Source organism: Erithacus rubecula (assembly GCF_903797595.1).
Source record: "Erithacus rubecula genome assembly, chromosome: Z".
Lineage (NCBI taxonomy): Eukaryota > Metazoa > Chordata > Aves > Passeriformes > Muscicapidae > Erithacus > Erithacus rubecula.
In genome coordinates this window covers 2,620,628-2,637,111 of record NC_136661.1, presented here as the reverse complement: position 1 = coordinate 2,637,111, position 16,484 = coordinate 2,620,628, and the positions used below count along the sequence as shown (strand labels likewise).

At 36.9% G+C, this 16,484-nt stretch overlaps 2 protein-coding genes across 2 annotated transcripts in view; both read right to left on the bottom strand.

Moving 5' to 3' along the window:
- Window positions 1–2,451: 2,451 nt before the first annotated feature.
- CER1 (cerberus 1, DAN family BMP antagonist) lies at window positions 2,452–4,203 on the bottom strand (the record flags this gene model as incomplete). The annotated part of the gene is made up of 2 exons (XM_079330468.1): window positions 2,452–2,745; window positions 3,676–4,203. The coding sequence occupies 2 exons, from the start codon at window positions 4,201–4,203 to the stop codon at window positions 2,452–2,454; spliced, it is 822 nt and encodes a 273-aa protein (XP_079186594.1).
- Window positions 4,204–12,058: 7,855 nt separating this feature from the next.
- Window positions 12,059–16,484, bottom strand: part of FREM1 (FRAS1 related extracellular matrix 1) — a 61,722-nt gene continuing 57,296 nt past the window's right edge. Inside the window, exons 36-37 of the mRNA XM_079330475.1 lie at window positions 14,126–14,211; window positions 12,059–13,144 (exon numbers count right to left, since the gene is read on the bottom strand). Of these exons, the coding sequence (XP_079186601.1) occupies window positions 12,945–13,144; window positions 14,126–14,211 (286 nt within the window). The 3' untranslated portion in view covers window positions 12,059–12,944. The remainder of the gene's footprint in view (window positions 13,145–14,125; window positions 14,212–16,484) is intronic.

Sequence of the window (16,484 nt, the reverse complement as noted above, 5' to 3'; positions counted from 1 at the left end):
TGTTCTGTAAGGTAGGTTTGCATAAGAAATGCTCTAAAGTAAATCCCATTAGTAGCACTTAGATTGACAGCATAGCTGCACTGGAAAAGCTTTCATTACAGAATGCATGCAAGCTCTGAGTGGACACAACTAGGGTTTGTTGCTATAATGTTACAACTGAAAGCATCCGTATAGGGATCACACTCCTCACCTTTCTGATCCACAGTGTTCTGCTTGTAGAGGCGATCATTATGCCCAGAAAACAAAATCCTGTTAGGCCCTGGATAAAATGTATTTCTAATATGGATTTTTTAAATGCTGAGAAATCTGATCCTATTAACACATTGATTGATTTTGCAAAATACTGTGCTAATTACATGCAACCAGTCCTTGCTGGGTTAATTAAACATACATCCAAAAAACCTACAGCAGTAATCTAATTACCAATTACAACAGCTGTCATTACCTCTTTTCACCTACTTTTAAGCTGTGCAAATTCACACAAAGAGTCTCGTCCTGCAAACTCTTTACATGATGAGTTTTCTTTGACTGCAGTAGTGCTTTAGCACAGAGAAGAAGCCTTAAAGATTAGGATGTATAGTTTGCCACAATATAGCTTTGGTTCAGACATCCTCATGATAAACTCATATTTACATTTCAGATTAAAAAAAAGAAAAAGAAAAAAGGTGGTTTAATATTCTTATATATTCAGATAGCTTTAAAATGTGCCAAACATTCTGATTAAAACATCTCAGAACACTTGGCTTTTTCAGATTAAAAAAAATCATCAATAAGGAGAAAAAAAGTTGAGAACTTAAATGTTGTGTGTGCTTTCCTTTCTTAGGCTTGATTAAAAATGAACACCAGTTTTCACACACAATATAGGGGTTATAAGACCTTGATAGCTTGTTACTTAGAATGGCATCATATATCATGCCATAGCATATGAACAGCCATGTAGAGTTTTTACATCAGTTCTTCATGTAAAAGAATAGAGAGAAGACTTTCTTGAGTTTTAATATGCCATTTTTATTATTTAAAACAGGTTTATATGTAGTGAAAGGTAACTATATAATAATCTTCAGTTCGTTCACTGCAAGTGACCTGCAGAAGCAAACAGCTTCACACCCAGTATCAGGACATAATTCAGATACAATTTTTAGTAAATATTCAGCATGGGCCTTGGACTCCAAAGCTGTGCTGCACATATTTTCTAAAGGAATATTAACCCCATTGCAGTTCAAATAAAAGGAACCATTTACCCAGCCCTTGAATTTGATCTTGAATAAGCTAAGTCAGTAGTGATTTCCAATACCCTAAAAAAGAGCTCTGACAGTTTAACAACAGTGGCCCAGGTGTGAGAGCAGATTCCCAGAGGACTGACAAAACTGGCACAGAAATATACTGAACTCTGTTACTGGAAGCTGATCTCTGTCTGGTGTGCCAGGTCTGCTAGAGAAATCCACGGAGAAGCAGCTGGAGAGAGCAGGAAAGCCAGCAGTTCAGCTAATAGTCACTGGTGCTGTGTTGCCTAGCAGTAGACTCCAATGCTTCCTAGCAGGGCTCTCTCAGCTGTTCCTGTAAAGTTGTTAAGGTATTGCTATGATGATAAAGTCCTTCTCAGATTTTCTGTCACACAAATGCCTTTTCTGCTTTAGTTTAAGCATTGAGAACATTATTTAAACTTTATCTTGGATTCACTGTCAATGATAAATTCATTGGACTAGAAAATGTGCATTTAAATTTAAATAATAACAACAGTGTATTTATCTGCAATGTTTTCTGTAGGAGTTGGCTTTTTTTTTCTCCTTCTCTAGTTGAACACTTTGAGTAAAAATAAAGGTACAGAGTGAATGTGGAAAAGAGAGCAAGTGATTTCTATGGCAAAACACCCTTTGCCATTACCTCTTGGTGTAAATTGTGTAGTATATTAGTTTTCAATGAAAACTGAACTCCAACTGGGATCAATGAATATGACATGAACTAGTCACAGCTTTCTTTGTAATTCAAGTCCATTTATGTTTTACACTCTCCTGCCATTATCTTGATGTCAAAGTAGACCTGTTTTCATAGGGAACAGCCTAAAATCTCATCTTTGTTGTCAATAGAGCTATACTGGCACTCCCCACAAGCAAAGGCAATGAAAACGAGTTGACATTCAGGTTTGTACTGATAAATCATGTTAGTTCCACCTTTGTTTACTAGCATCCTAGAAACAGTGATAGGAAGGGTGGAGAATTTTTAGTTTTCCCTTGTTAAAGTAAGAGCTTTACATAAGCCCAGTAATTTCAGCTCCTTTTCCTTAACAGCTGCAAGGAAACATTTGTTACAGTTTAGGTTAAGTTATCACTGAAACAGAGATAATGTAGAAAGTCTACATTTTTAATTTTTTTGCACTAGAGTGCAAACAACTTTTTTGAATTTTTTCATTGGAAAATTCTTATGAACAAGTTAAGAGGTACTTTGCACAGATTAATTGTGCTCATGTACATTTTCATGCAAATGTGACAGTAGAGATCCAGTCACACGGTCTTTAATCTTCCGAGTTTCACATTTACACTCTTCTACAATCATGATTTCTTTTACCACTGGAGCAGAATCAGTGCAGTTGAGATCCAGGCGCTTCATAGAGAACTTGCTGGGCAAGCAATGAGAACAAAAGTTATAAAGATGATCTTCTGAACCAGGAACATGAAAAGAACTACATTTTCCAAAGCACAGATTATTCTGTATGGTCACCTTCTCACAGCCATTATGAGTAACGCCCTGAAACAGAAAGCAGTTTAAGTATTTGATGCAGAAATAGCCCATGGACTTTGCTAGAAGTCATGAAAAAACAAACAAAAAAAAAACCAAACAAAAAAGAAAAAAAAAAAGGGGGGGAAATCAAAACTACTCCAATTTTTTCTTCTCAGAACAAATAGTACAGGTTTCTAGGCAACATCTGTATGTACATATGTCTGTATGAAATAAATTTAGTTCTGGATGTGAAAAGACATGGTCCTTGAGAGATTGTGATTACAGAAACACTGAAAATAGATAATGACTTACAAGGAATACAGCACTTTTACCTATACTATTTCCTTGTCTTGATGTTGCAATATGACAGAATGGCTTCATCTGTGCATGGGATAATTTACCAGTTTTCCAAATTCTGAGCACAGAATTAGACATAAGCATCAGTTTTCTAATTAATACAGGAGAAAACAATCCTTCCTTAGCTGTAAGAAAACAGCTAGCTTTTCCTGTACATACTTGTCCTGAGAGTCTGTATATGCACATATGTACGCACATACGTGTGTGCGTATGTGTGTACTGTATGTATACACATACAAATCTATATCTATACATAGAGAGAAAGAGAGAGGTCATAATTCAGATCTACAGTTGATATATATGTTCATTGAATGGATAATTTCTCATCATTTCCCTGGTTGCTTAGACTATGTCCGAGTATCTGTGCATAAAAATAATAAATAGCTCTACTAAAATTTAGAGTGTGGCTTTCCAGTGCTGCAAATTAGCAGTTTGCCTCATTGGACTAAAACTTTTTCATGAGTGTCTTTCAGCCATTTATCATGAGCAAGTGTTCTGAAGCCCTTTGACTCTGCTACTCAAATAACCCATGTCCCTTTAGCTACTGATTACAAGAGATGGGGTAAAGGCATTTTGTTGATCTTGGATACTTGTTCTTACCTGGGCAAAAGGCAGGGTTCTGCAGTTTTCTTGATGCATTTCATTGGTCTTAATTGGCAGGACAACTTCTTCAGATGCTGAATTTTTCTTTAGCATGAAATGGTCCCAGAATTTCTTGGCATCTTTTCTGTAGGGAAATTCAGATTCTCTCTTATTGGAATGATGGGGTGGAGAGAAGTTTTCCTCAGGAGAGTTCTCTCGAGGTGCAACCCATGTTCTCGGGTTTTGGTTTGCGTGAAGTCCTGCATTGGGAAGGATGAATCTAGACATTTTTTTTTCCTCTTTCTTCTCACTTCCAGATGCTGTCTGTGGAATTGATACAAAAAAGCTTGGTACTTTCAGGGTCTCTTCTACGACTATTGGGTTTTCGCTTACCAGCTCAGGAGAATTTTGACTTTCAAACAGCTTTTTGTTCACGTAGAGAAAGTGATGAAATGGCCTTCTGCTTTTCCTTTGCTGTGAAGTTCTCGGTAGCTCTGTGGCTCCAAGACATGAGAGCGCTAAGATCTGAAGGAGAAGCAGTGACATGATCCTGGAAAGGGCAACCCTGTAGACCTGCTGCTATTGCTGTGAGTGTAGTATGCTAGCTTTATACAAGAACCAAGACTCAGATTATGGCAGAGGAGAGGAGGGCTCAGAGGAGATCCTGGTGGGGCTAATTGCATTCAATTACTGTAGATTACAATTATGATAGGGAAGTTTGTGCTAATGAAACTCTGATTTCAATCTGAGTTATGTGTATTAGAAGCCCCTATCTAAAATCTAGTAACCCAGGATGTTGTGGAGGACAGGAGGAATCAACAGGAGGAAATGTTTGGATAAGGTGTCTAGTTTAGGCTGAGGAATTAAGTAAACATTTGAGGTTGTGTATTAGAATGTTCAATGGGGTCTTCATTGTTTATTTTGACTTTCCATTCCATACAGCCAGAGACTGTCAAAACAGGCAGTGTTGTTTCATTACAATAAGGAAAGGCAAGCTGATTAAAGTTTGTTGAAACAGTAAGCTCAACCTGGAGACAAAATTAAGTCTAACTTTGGACTTTCAGATTTGGGATATGATCCGAGGTCTGCAGGACTAACAGAGTGCTGCTCAGACAGTCAGAGGAATCTGTCAGGAAGCACTAGCCCTCACTTCATCTTCTTCTCAGCAGGTTTGCAGCTGCTAGAGTGCAGACATGTCACTAGCACAGAGCAGAATGTCTTAAGGTGAAGAAACTCTGCTTCCTGGATTTTCAAAGATTAACACTGCCACATCCTGCTCAGGCACCAAAGAAACTCCAGGCATCCTATAAAGTGATAATGATAAATGAACATTTAAATAAAATGTGTTAACAAAGATATATTTATGGATCTAGCTACCCAAGTCTCAACAAAAATATCTAAAGACTACTATACTTTAAAATGGAGGCATCTTTTCAAAATTACCATGTCATGCAACATGTAAGGAAAAACAATCTGCTTGAACAGCATATAGAGGAAAGTTGTGGGAGAAGAAGAAGTTCTTTTCAATAAACATTGCAACCATTGATCTTAATATTTAAATACAAAAAAGAAATTCTGCTTCAGATAATTTGCCATTTAGGTGTTCTGATCTCCACACATTCCTCTTTTTATGAAAATCTATCAATCTATCAGTCTATCAATCTATCTCAAGTTTGTATTATTCTTGAAAAATTAATTTGCCTGTACTAGATGTATGATGTTACTTGACTTTGATTTCCAGGGAATTAATTTATTGCCTAGAACTTCTATTGAATCCTTATATCATATGTGTGTTCACCAACAATTTGAACCGAAGCAGTTGACTTTTGTAACTAAAACACTTCGTATCTGATGTGTACTGGTAACAGTTACTCAAAATATCCAGCAATGACAGGAGCATTAAATTTTGAGTTTTCCTTCTTTTCCTATCTGTTTTAGTTGCTGAAGCTCCCAAAAACTGGGCTGATATTCAGACCTATGTATTATATTGCATTATCTTGTGTTGTATTTTATTATATTGTATTATATTGTACTATTTTGCTGCAGAGAATCTGTCACATTTGCCAATGCCTTTCAAACATGAAATGTGACTATTTGAAGCAAGATACATATTTGCAGGCCATCTAAAGATGTATCTGGTAATGAAAGATAAAAAATTAAGTAAATTGTAGAACTGAAATGATTTTGCTTCCCAGACTGTATAAACTAAACTGGCCTGCTGCAATGTAAATGTTAACAGCAAATATATGAAAATCTTAGTATTGACATATATGTGGAAATGTTTTGCTGCTAATGTTACACTGAGAGCAATGGCAATGAAAAAGCCTCTTCAAGATGAGAATCCACTCTTAGTACATACCATTCTGTCCTGCAACGTACAGCAATAAGAAAGGTCTTTGAGGCCTTCAGATATAAATGTACAAAACACCGTATACAGAAGGGTAGGGAAGAAGATTGAAGCAAAGCAATGTCAGCAGGTCACTCTGCAAGCTGCTCTGCAGCCCAAAGGCTGGTAAAAGAACTCTCTTCACTTCTAGGTCAAGCCAGTTCCAGTTCCAGGGGTTTGGATGGTTTTACCTAAGATCTGATGAGATACAAAAGCAGCATGCTAGCCAGCTCTGGTTCTGCTAACAATGGTCCTTCATGCCTATGATAGTATGCTATGGCAGCTTTCCAAGAGGCAATGTTGGTAAGATATGGGATGTGGTATATCTGGCCATGGTTTGTTCAATATCTAAATACTGCCATAATCTGTTTTAAATTCAGCTGCCTACATAGCTGTGTAGAGGTAGCAGGTCTCTCCTCAACCTCTTTGCTTAGGCAAGAGCCTGTCTGCATTACAGGAAGGCATTCTAGCTCAGACAGCAAGCTCAGATATTCATTCTGAAGTTAAAAATAGCAAGCATTTGCAACTCTCTTTGTGGTGACATTAACTGCATAGACTAATAATTGACTACAGGGATTGGACTGAGAACATAATGATTATGTTCCAAATAGACCTAATCTCAGCATTCTACAAAAAAAAAAAAAAAAAAAAAAAAAAAAAAAAAAGCTGTTTCATTTCTAAAAACTTGTTTTCCTGCCTGATTACCCTTTAATATAGCATTTTCATGGTATTCTAGTTGTTAAATCTTATGGCTATATGCATCAGTGTCTTTGGTTTGCCTTCATAGTAGCAATTTAATCAGGACATTCTGTTTTCACTAGAAATAGTCACTGTGAATGTTTGCCCATCCTTTTAAAATTGTCAGATCTATAGATGGTAAGTGCTATGCAAATACAAAGTGGTATTATTCATTTGTTTCAAAGCTGGAGTTTATTCAGTCATTAATGGATATTATCTACGTTGCCAGTTGATACCTAAAAATAATTCTTGGGCAGTGCTTGAATTACTTGCCTTCTGTTGAGCTAAATAGTCTCATCATACCATGATTGAAGATAAAATCATTAAAATGGATTTTATATATACAATCCAATATCTTACAATTTTCAAAACACATCCTATGTAGACAAACTTGTATCCAGATAAATTTTTCACAGATCCCATATGAAGACCGCAGAACTAATGAATTATCACTATGCAGTTTACTCTCCAATAATTGTATTTATCAAAGAAGGCCATATGTGGTCTTTGTTTTACTGAGTTTCAGGGAAACAGATCACATACAGGCCTCACGGGAAATTTTTAATTATGAAACCAAGAGTCTTTTAACAAGGTATGAGATGAAAGAACAGGCAATAGGTTTTTTTAGTTTTGTACCTCTAACCTTAGTTACTCTGCATCATGGACTCCCTTCTGTTTCAAGTCCTCTGTTGCTCTGTTTATTTCTTCACTCATTTATGTTTTCCTCTTCACATTTCTCTGTTTCTTTTCTGTGTTCTGGCAAAAGAACACAGAAAAGTATTAAGTGGCATACTGTAGCCAAAATAAACATGGTCACACTTTAGAATTTTTTTTTATGTCTTCAGTGGGGTTAGGATGAGCATCCTTTCACAAGTATTGGCCCATGTTCTCCTGTCCATGTTCTCTGTGGGTACATACACAGGGCACAATGGGTGGTTGTCTCTGAATGATCCTGGCACATATGTACTGCCTAATTGACAGTGTAGCCAACTGCAGACCCAACCTGAGGAGTTTTGCTGGGTATGTGATTAATTGCTGCAAATTGCTAAGGCATGGGACAGGGAGAAAGATGCTGGGAAAACTGATGGGACAGAAAAAAGGAGTCTGGGCCAAGACACAATTCAGTCTTCAGGAAGATGCATTTTCCTATATTGTTGTGAATAATGAGAGAGAGAGGTTACCCACTGAATAAGTTGACACCACCAACAAAATGTGATATAATCCAAGATGCACGTAAGATATTTTTTTTTAATAAAAAATACATATAGACTTACCATAAAATTTCTTCTGTGTGCATAAAATTCTATTTCTTTACTCACTCTGATTATATGCAATACTTCAGATACCAGATTCTTAATCACAGAATCATTAGGGTTGAAAGCGGCCTCTGGAGATCATCATGCTTGGTCATGGCCTCCAGAGTGATCTGTGCCATCACGTTTCCAAGGAATGATGGTGAGGCTGACTGGCCAGTAGTTTCCCAGGTCCTCCTTGTTGCCCTTTTTGAAGATGGGAGTAACACTGGTTTTCCTCCAGTCATCACCTATCCTTCATTAAGAAGAGGATCCACCTATCCTCCTATCCTCCATTAAGAAGATGCAGAGGGCTTAGCAACAATACCTGCCAGCTCCCTCAGTATCCGTGTGTGCATCCCATCAGGGCTCATGGATTTACAGTTTTGTCTGCCTAGCCAAAGGGTCTCCAACCAAACCCTCACTGGCCAAGGGAAAGTCATCTTTTCTCCAGGCTTCCTCTCTTGCCTCTAGGATGTGGGAATTCTGAAGAATGGACTCAGCAATAGAGTCTGAAGTGAAGAAGGAATTCAGTTACTCTGCCTTCTCTGTATCTTCTAACACAAGGATGCCCAAAATATTCCTATAGGCTTCCCATACAGCCTCTATCTTTTTCCACATTCCATAAATTTCTTCTTCTTGACATTTGCTAGAAGCTCTCTGCTCATCCCTGTATGTCTCCTACCAGCTTTGATTTCTTGCTCATGGGAACACACTGGTCTTGAGTTGGGAGGAATGATGAATATCAACCAGCTCTTCTGGACTCTCTTGTCTTCTATACCTCTAAACCATGGGATTCCTCTAATTAGGTTCTTTTTTTTAAGACTACTTTTGATTGAAAACAAGGCATTACCCCAATGCCAAAAAAAGCCCTAAAACAAGAGTCTATTTTGTTCATGTCATTTAAGTTGTACTGTTATGGAGAAAAGTATTGAATTAACACAGAATAGCAGATTGATCCATATTACAGTCACCATAGCTTCTTAAAGGGTAACAAAAGACGAAAACTTCCTCTGCAGATGACTGAGGTTTCTGAGGGATGATGACTTTTTTCCACATTTTTTAAATCACAGATCATATTAAAATTCATTTTTATAGACTGTCAGTCTTGCTTGAATTCATTCCCTTATATATCTGCTTGCAGACCTATACCTTTTCTTAGATTGATTTCTCAAAATAAACAGCATTTTCTCTTTGTATATGGTTAACTCATGGTACAAATGTCCTTATAGTATTCACTCAAGAATAGGCCCAAGCAGAAAAAAAACCTGAATTCAGAAGCTGCGTAGAGTAAACAGCAGGTATATTATGCTTAACTAAAAGTGCATATATACTATGCTAAACACTAAAGTTGTTATCACTAGAAAATAAGTTTTCATAAGATTTTGAAATAAAGAAAATCATACTCAACAAAGTATGTTTTGGGGTTTTTTATTACACACACATTACAGGGTTAAACATGACAATATATATGGTGTTACAGTAGCACCAACCTTGTGATGTAAATAATGCAGAATCACCAGTATTCACTGAATCTTTTGCACAATTCTCTCAAAGTTATTTTTGTCGTTTGAGTGAATAGAGACTTGAAGATATTTAATAAAGTATGCAAGTGCAGAAAGAAGATCTGGAAAACTTTCCTGATTTTATTTCAGACTAAATACTTGATATATATATATAAAGTTAGTAAAAACTGAAATGTTTTAGAATATTTTGGTACAGAGTAAGTACCTCTGCTATCTGTTTCCTAACCACTTTTTTTCAAAACCATCAGCTTTGAGTTAACTACCTCCCTGTCAAATTCATTTGAAATATTGACATATTTAAAAGATATTTCACGGGGAGTGAAAGTGGTAAAAAGTGACAAGCACACACAGTGCTTACACAGCCCATCCCTGTATAGAAATCTAAGGTAACTGCTAGGTTCTTTTCACTGAGCATCTTGGTTCTGTTGCTCATGGGTATGGATATATGGATAGTTCTGGTGAAATAAATCCTTTGTTTATCCTGAAAGTCTGGCATCCATGTGAGTGCCAGAATTTGCATGCTCCTTTTTCTTATTTTCAGCCTTTTGAAGTACTCCTGGGGGTACTGATCCTGCAAATATTGATTTTTCCTGGAGTTTACTCAGAGTGTGATTCAAAAATAGTGAAGATGAAAAAAATCCCCAAAGCTCCTTCAGACTATAGGCCTATCCATTAGTAAACTTCCTAGAAGTAATAAACTCCTATGTCAATAGAAAAAAAATTATTTGTGCTTTCCCTGATTTGAGTATGTCTTCTTCTTTGAACTCAAGTATTCTAATAATAAAAATAAAAGACATAAAGATCTGTGAAAAAGCACTTCTTTAAGGACAGGTAAAATAAAATTTATTAATTAAATGTGTGGAACAGTTAATTGTATTGGAAAAAAATTCAGCAGCCTTCCTGTTCTAAATGTACTTGCTCTGCCATATAAGAATTTTGGTTTCATTAGTGTATTGTGTTTGATATAATTAAACCAGTAAACTCATGCAGTTAGCACAACAAAGAATCTGTTGTGTAATTAAATCTTCATACACTGCAATCACTTTAAAGTAGTTCAAATGAAGTATGGAAAAGGGAAAATTTCCCCTACTCTCACAAAAGCAAAACTGAGGTGACTGCTGTGTCAGATGGCATGAGTCATTTATTAGCTACTGATCAAGTAACAAGCACCTTTGTCAAAATCCCCACTTGGTGTTGATATAATTCATTTATTAAATAATTGGGAGAAGTATTTGAATAATCTTAATAGGTTTTTTCAAATTAGCACCAAAAAAATTCTACAGCTTCTATTAAAAAAATGCCCTAAAGAAATAAAAGTTGATGTTTATGTGTCAGTTAATTTTCCCTGGAGTTCCAGAACACACCACTAAGAGACATTGAGAGTGCTTATTTTAGATGCTTTTTTTTTTTTTCTGCAATGAAAGTTTTCACAAATAAAATCATGTCTAAAACCAGATATTCAAAAGTACTTGGTTTGGAAACAAGTAGTAATGGAGACAGTATCTTTGTTGACCTAGCAAAACTCCTTAAACAAAAGAGTTTCTGTCCAGCAAAAGTGTCTAGAAACTTTCCATAAATATTACCATTTAAAAAAATAGAAAAAAAAATGGAGGGGGGAAAAAACAAAAGAAGAGAGAAATCCTGCAAATGTTTTTGTCTGCATCTGTGGATAGCAAGAAAAAAGGTGAGGAGTTTCTGTCCCCAGTACGTTTTTTCTCTGCTTCTGTGATGCACTTAATTGTCAACAGTCCTTTCAGGGAGGTTCTTTCTTACACAGAAAGACTGTTCAGCTGCTCACATTTTGATTTAACTTGTCACAGGCAAGGAGGAAGGATGAGCAACCCATGCATGACAGAGGCAAAGAGGAGGAATATGTAACCCCTGAAACAGTGTCCTTCAGCTCAGAGAGGAAAGGTGATTCTGCTCTGTCTGTCCCTTTCAGGAGCCCAAGAAGGAGTTTTTGCAGCTCTGATGCAAAATTGATGTGGAGGCTGACAAGGGGGGGATCAATTGCTGGCATCAGGCAGGCAGATGGGAAGGATGAGAGTTCATAGGTACAGGGCAAATCCACCCTACTCACTTCCAAACCAACTGTCAAACACTGGCTCCTGATGAGAGGAGCTTTAATTTTTTTTATTTTTTTTTTTTTTTAAGGAAGTCTACGCTTGGATCCTCATTTCATGTTTGAGTTTTTTGGGGGTTTTTTGTTTAGTTGTTTTTTAGTCATTCAAAAGCTGGCAATAAAAATGTCCAAAAGCAAGCTTTTGACAGGTCAAATATAAATCTACTATAATCTTACAAAATGGTTATAGTGCAACTGTATTTTTCTAAAATAATAAGTTCTGGCCAGCTGTTTTTTTCCTATTAGTTGCTGGGTTTTAAGCCTTTCTCAGAAATAAATCTGGATTTTTAAATATTATTTTTAAAAGCCTCAAATCCCTAATAAGGATTCAGATTAATACTTTTCAAAAGCCATAGCTGCTTTACTACAAAATATGTCTCACGATTACATTGGTTTATACACACATATAAATCCTATTGATGTTCATATATCAGTGAATATCCCCAGATAATATCCTAGGATTAAGTTTACATTTCTTTTTTTTAAATAAATCATCATTTGCTATAACATTTGATTTATAGATGTCCCATTATTTAATTACACACAAAATTACAGCACCATCCTGCAGTTCCAGAAAAAAAATTGCTTAGGAATGTGAAACAGATGTAACTCTGTGTGGGCAGATCCCCTGGGTTCTGAAGCTGGCCTCAGGAGGTAGAAGAAACACAAGGTTTTGCTGCTGTGGGTACTCTGTCACCAGGCAATCTCCAGTATATCATACTTCTGTATGATATACTCAGGCATCCACCAAAGAAACTCCAGTACTTACATGACATTTCCCATCTTATGCAAGAAGATCTGTTTTTAGACAACCATGTACTTTCATTTCCAACCCCAGCAGTATTCCTCTTTTCATGACTGCAGAGTAAAACTGCAGTTCACAGCCCCTCTTTTAAGAACAAAGCAAATCAACTGACATGATGCTTTCTGTAAAAGAAAAATTACTTTTACATAGAAGTGTGATGAAAGCCTTGAGATGCAGCTCTTTGGCATAAAAATACATATGAGTAAGTGGCAGATCAAAGTCTTGGTGAAGATTTCAAAACTTTAACCTAGACTTAATTTTTGCAGCTGATCTCTACACCTTGATTAGGGGCCAGTGCATCTGCACCTCTGGCAGCGTATAAAATAAGCCTTGTTGATAATTAGGATGGTTTTCCAACACAGTTAACATACTGAAATAGCATGAATGTCCATATGCTTTCAGAAGCATCCTCCATCCATTACAACTTTCTTGAACATATATAGTTGTTTGGTTTGACCTTCCTGCAGTCAGTTGCTTGCCATTTTCCTCGCTTCTGCACAAATACACAATTTCTCCCTCTCACTGGAATGTGGTAGGAGCCTTTTCTCCAATTTATGTAGGTTACAGGTTCTCCTCCATTCCACTCCCAATGTCCAGGATTGACTTGGTCATTCAAACCTGTGTGAAATAAGTAAGACCAAATCAGTGATGTTTATTGTCACTGGAGCCAGATGCTAAGAGAGTTATGTTATTTTGTGAGTTGTTAATTAAAAAATGCATACAATTGCATGCTGAGAGAAAAAGCAAACATCTGGTAGAACATAAGCAAAACACAATTTAGGATTTAATTAGTCCACTTGAATAACAGTTAGTGCCATATGAATAAAGAAAAATACACTTTTCTGCAATAGTGCGTATCTAAAATGCTTTTTTCTTTCATCTATTGTGCTCTATCACCTCATAGGTATCTCTTTTGATACTTGAAATTGCATTTTTTGAATCAGAGAAAAAGAACCAAACTGAGGACAGTATTGCAGAAACAAGAAGGGTTAGAAAAAAGCAGTAGCATTAGTATGTGAACTAAGGCAGTCCTTCACAGAAAGGAGGTACTAAGAAGATCTATCCAAATTCTTTCCATTTCTCATTAAATATCAAGTTCCTAATAATAAATAGCTAGATCTGAAATGATGCAATGAAATTTTCTTTAGCTTATAATCTAGTTAATTTGTAAAATTTCTAACACAAAATAACACCATTAAATTAGGTGTAAGACAAATAATTATTTAAATTTAAACAAAAGAAAAAGCTAAATTAGGGATAAATAAAATAGCAGTCAAAACAAAGATGAGATAAACAAAATTTTAGGAGCTGCACCAGAACTGTTTTCATCAGCTTCTGCCAAAATAGGGAAGGTTTCAAGACACAAACAGTCCAGCAGTAGACATCATGATAAAGTCATCTTTTTGATTAAGACTTATACAAGTAACCAGGCAAATTATGGCTTTTGGGTTATGCCTTACACTGAAATAATAAAAGCAGCAAAAATCTGAGGACAATACAGTGCTTAAAAACTGGGCTTGAACTGCTGCAGCAGTTTCTGCTTTTCAACATGTACAGGAGCTGCAATCTGCAGAGGGAACTTGCAGCCAATATACTTGCCTATCCAAAAGGGCATCCTCCCACTGAAGTCCCACAGCCACTGCATGTGTTGTTCATTAGCCACACTTGTTAAACTCCCCAGGTACCTAGACACAACGAGAGAGGACAGAGTAATTAGCATTCCACAGAGTGACAGACAGCTCCCATTAACTTATCAACTGGGTGTTGATTCTAGTATAAAGCGTATAAATAATGACTCACAGGAAAACTACAACTTACTGTCATGAAGGAATAATTAATTACATGAAGTCCTAACATTGTGAATTACTTAGGGAGGAATCAAAGTCCTAGTCTAGTTTTTTTAACAGAAAATTAAATCAGCTCGGCAACTGAAGGAAATGTATACAGGAAATACATGCCTCATACTCACAAACTGTGTTTTAAATTATTGGCACAATTATTTATAATTATTGTCCATAAAATAATAAACTTTCTACACTGAAATTCAAGACACTGAAAGATACAATTTCACCTATTTGGTAGTAGAGAAGAAGATTTTCAAAATCATGTTTTAACAATACTGAAGCTTTGAATAATACATTTAAGCAGTTATGTGCTTCTGAGAAGTAATCATAGTGTCACAAAATCATAGAATATCCTGAGTAGGAAGACATCCACAAAGATTATCAAAATCTAATGCTTGGCTCTGCACAGGGCAGCCCCAAGAATCACGAAACAAGCCTGAGAGCACTGTCCAAACACTTCTTGAAATCTGTCAGGCTGGTGCTGTGACCACTTCCCTGGGCCCTGGGGAGGTTGTTCCAGTGCCCAAACACCCTCTGAGTGAAGAACCTCCTCATAATCTATAATCTAAATCTCCCCTGTCACAGTTGCATACACACCTCAAAAATCAACATTCAAGATGTTGCATAATTTTCTCTCCCCCCTCCCCCACCATTTCCTTCCCTCTATCCCAACCTTTTCTTTTCTTTTCTTTTCTTTTCTTTTCTTTTCTTTTCTTTTCTTTTCTTTCTTTTCTTTTCTTTTCTTTTCTTTTCTTTTCTTTTCTTTTCTTTTCTTTTCTTTTCTTTTCTTAGTTTTTTTTTTTGTTTGTTTGTTTTTGTGGGTTTTGGGGTTTTTTTGCATTTTTATCCTTTTTAATTTTGGGTTTCAGCTGAGATGTTTTGGTTCTACATCCTCTTGTGAACCTGCACTCAGTAAATGCAGGTATTCCATGAGTCCCCTCAGTAGTACATCACAAGAAATTCAGTATCTGAAAAGGTTCTGAAAATCAGCGGATTCTTCAGAGTATTGTCTGCAGTGACTACACATTTAGTTCAGATTGGAGAGAAGTTGTGGTTTGTATTAAGCAGACTATTTGTGAGTTACGTCAGCTCTGCTCTGCTTGTACTTGTAGTATGCCAGTTCCAAAGGAGGGCTTGCAAACCCTACCACTAAGTGGCCTTGCCATGACAAGTCTTCCAACCAGTACCAAGCATACAACACCAGCAGGCTACTCTTAAGCCATTTAAAATCTTTATGCATTAAGAGACAAATGTCATTCTTCACATTTGCCAGGAACCATCAACCATCAGTGGCTCCACTTCCTTATTTATCCCTCTTTATGTCCTGCTTTGTGTTGATATCATATCACCTTTACACATGTCACGCCTGGTGTTGCCATCCCTCTGATCCTGAACCTCTGGTGCTGACATTTCTGACTGGTGCTCAGTCTATAAGTGATGCCAACCCCTTCAGCCTCTGAGAATATCCTGGGTGAGAGTTGATAGGGCCAGAGCAAACAACACTGCTCATAGAAGCATTTTAAGAGAGAAAAAAGATAATTTTTGAACATCAGAATAAGTAAATGGTATTGTAAGGATTTTGCTAATTTAATTGTTTTTGCCAGATAATCAGGACATCACTATTGCTCCAGAAGAAGTGATGACTGCCTTCTTTAAGAGCTGGGACTGCAATCAGGCCTGAAGAGCAGCATGGCACACTTGAGCTCACTGTGGAGACCATGAACAGATGCTAGAGTCAAAGCCCACCTTTAAGCCTGCTGCCTAGTTAGAGATCCATGCCTGGATCTCCGTTCCTGTTATTGCCCTGTATGTCTTCTGAGAGTACTGATCCCATGGATTCCATATGATATAAAACAAGATACGGAAGCAGGAAAAATTTACATGACGAGAAGTTCAGAGCAGTAGTTCACAATATTCTGCACAGTCCCTACTGCACAAAATCTGGACCATTCCTTAATCAGGGACCATAGGGTCAGGATGTGGAATAAATTCATGTGTTTCTGGGGGGGGGAAGCTTCTGCTGCAAAGCCTTCCTCTGTTATCCCTACAGCCCAGCAAAGCAGCAGGGGATGGAGCAGTCCTCAGGGGGATCTGCCAAGGCCAGCAGGACAGCG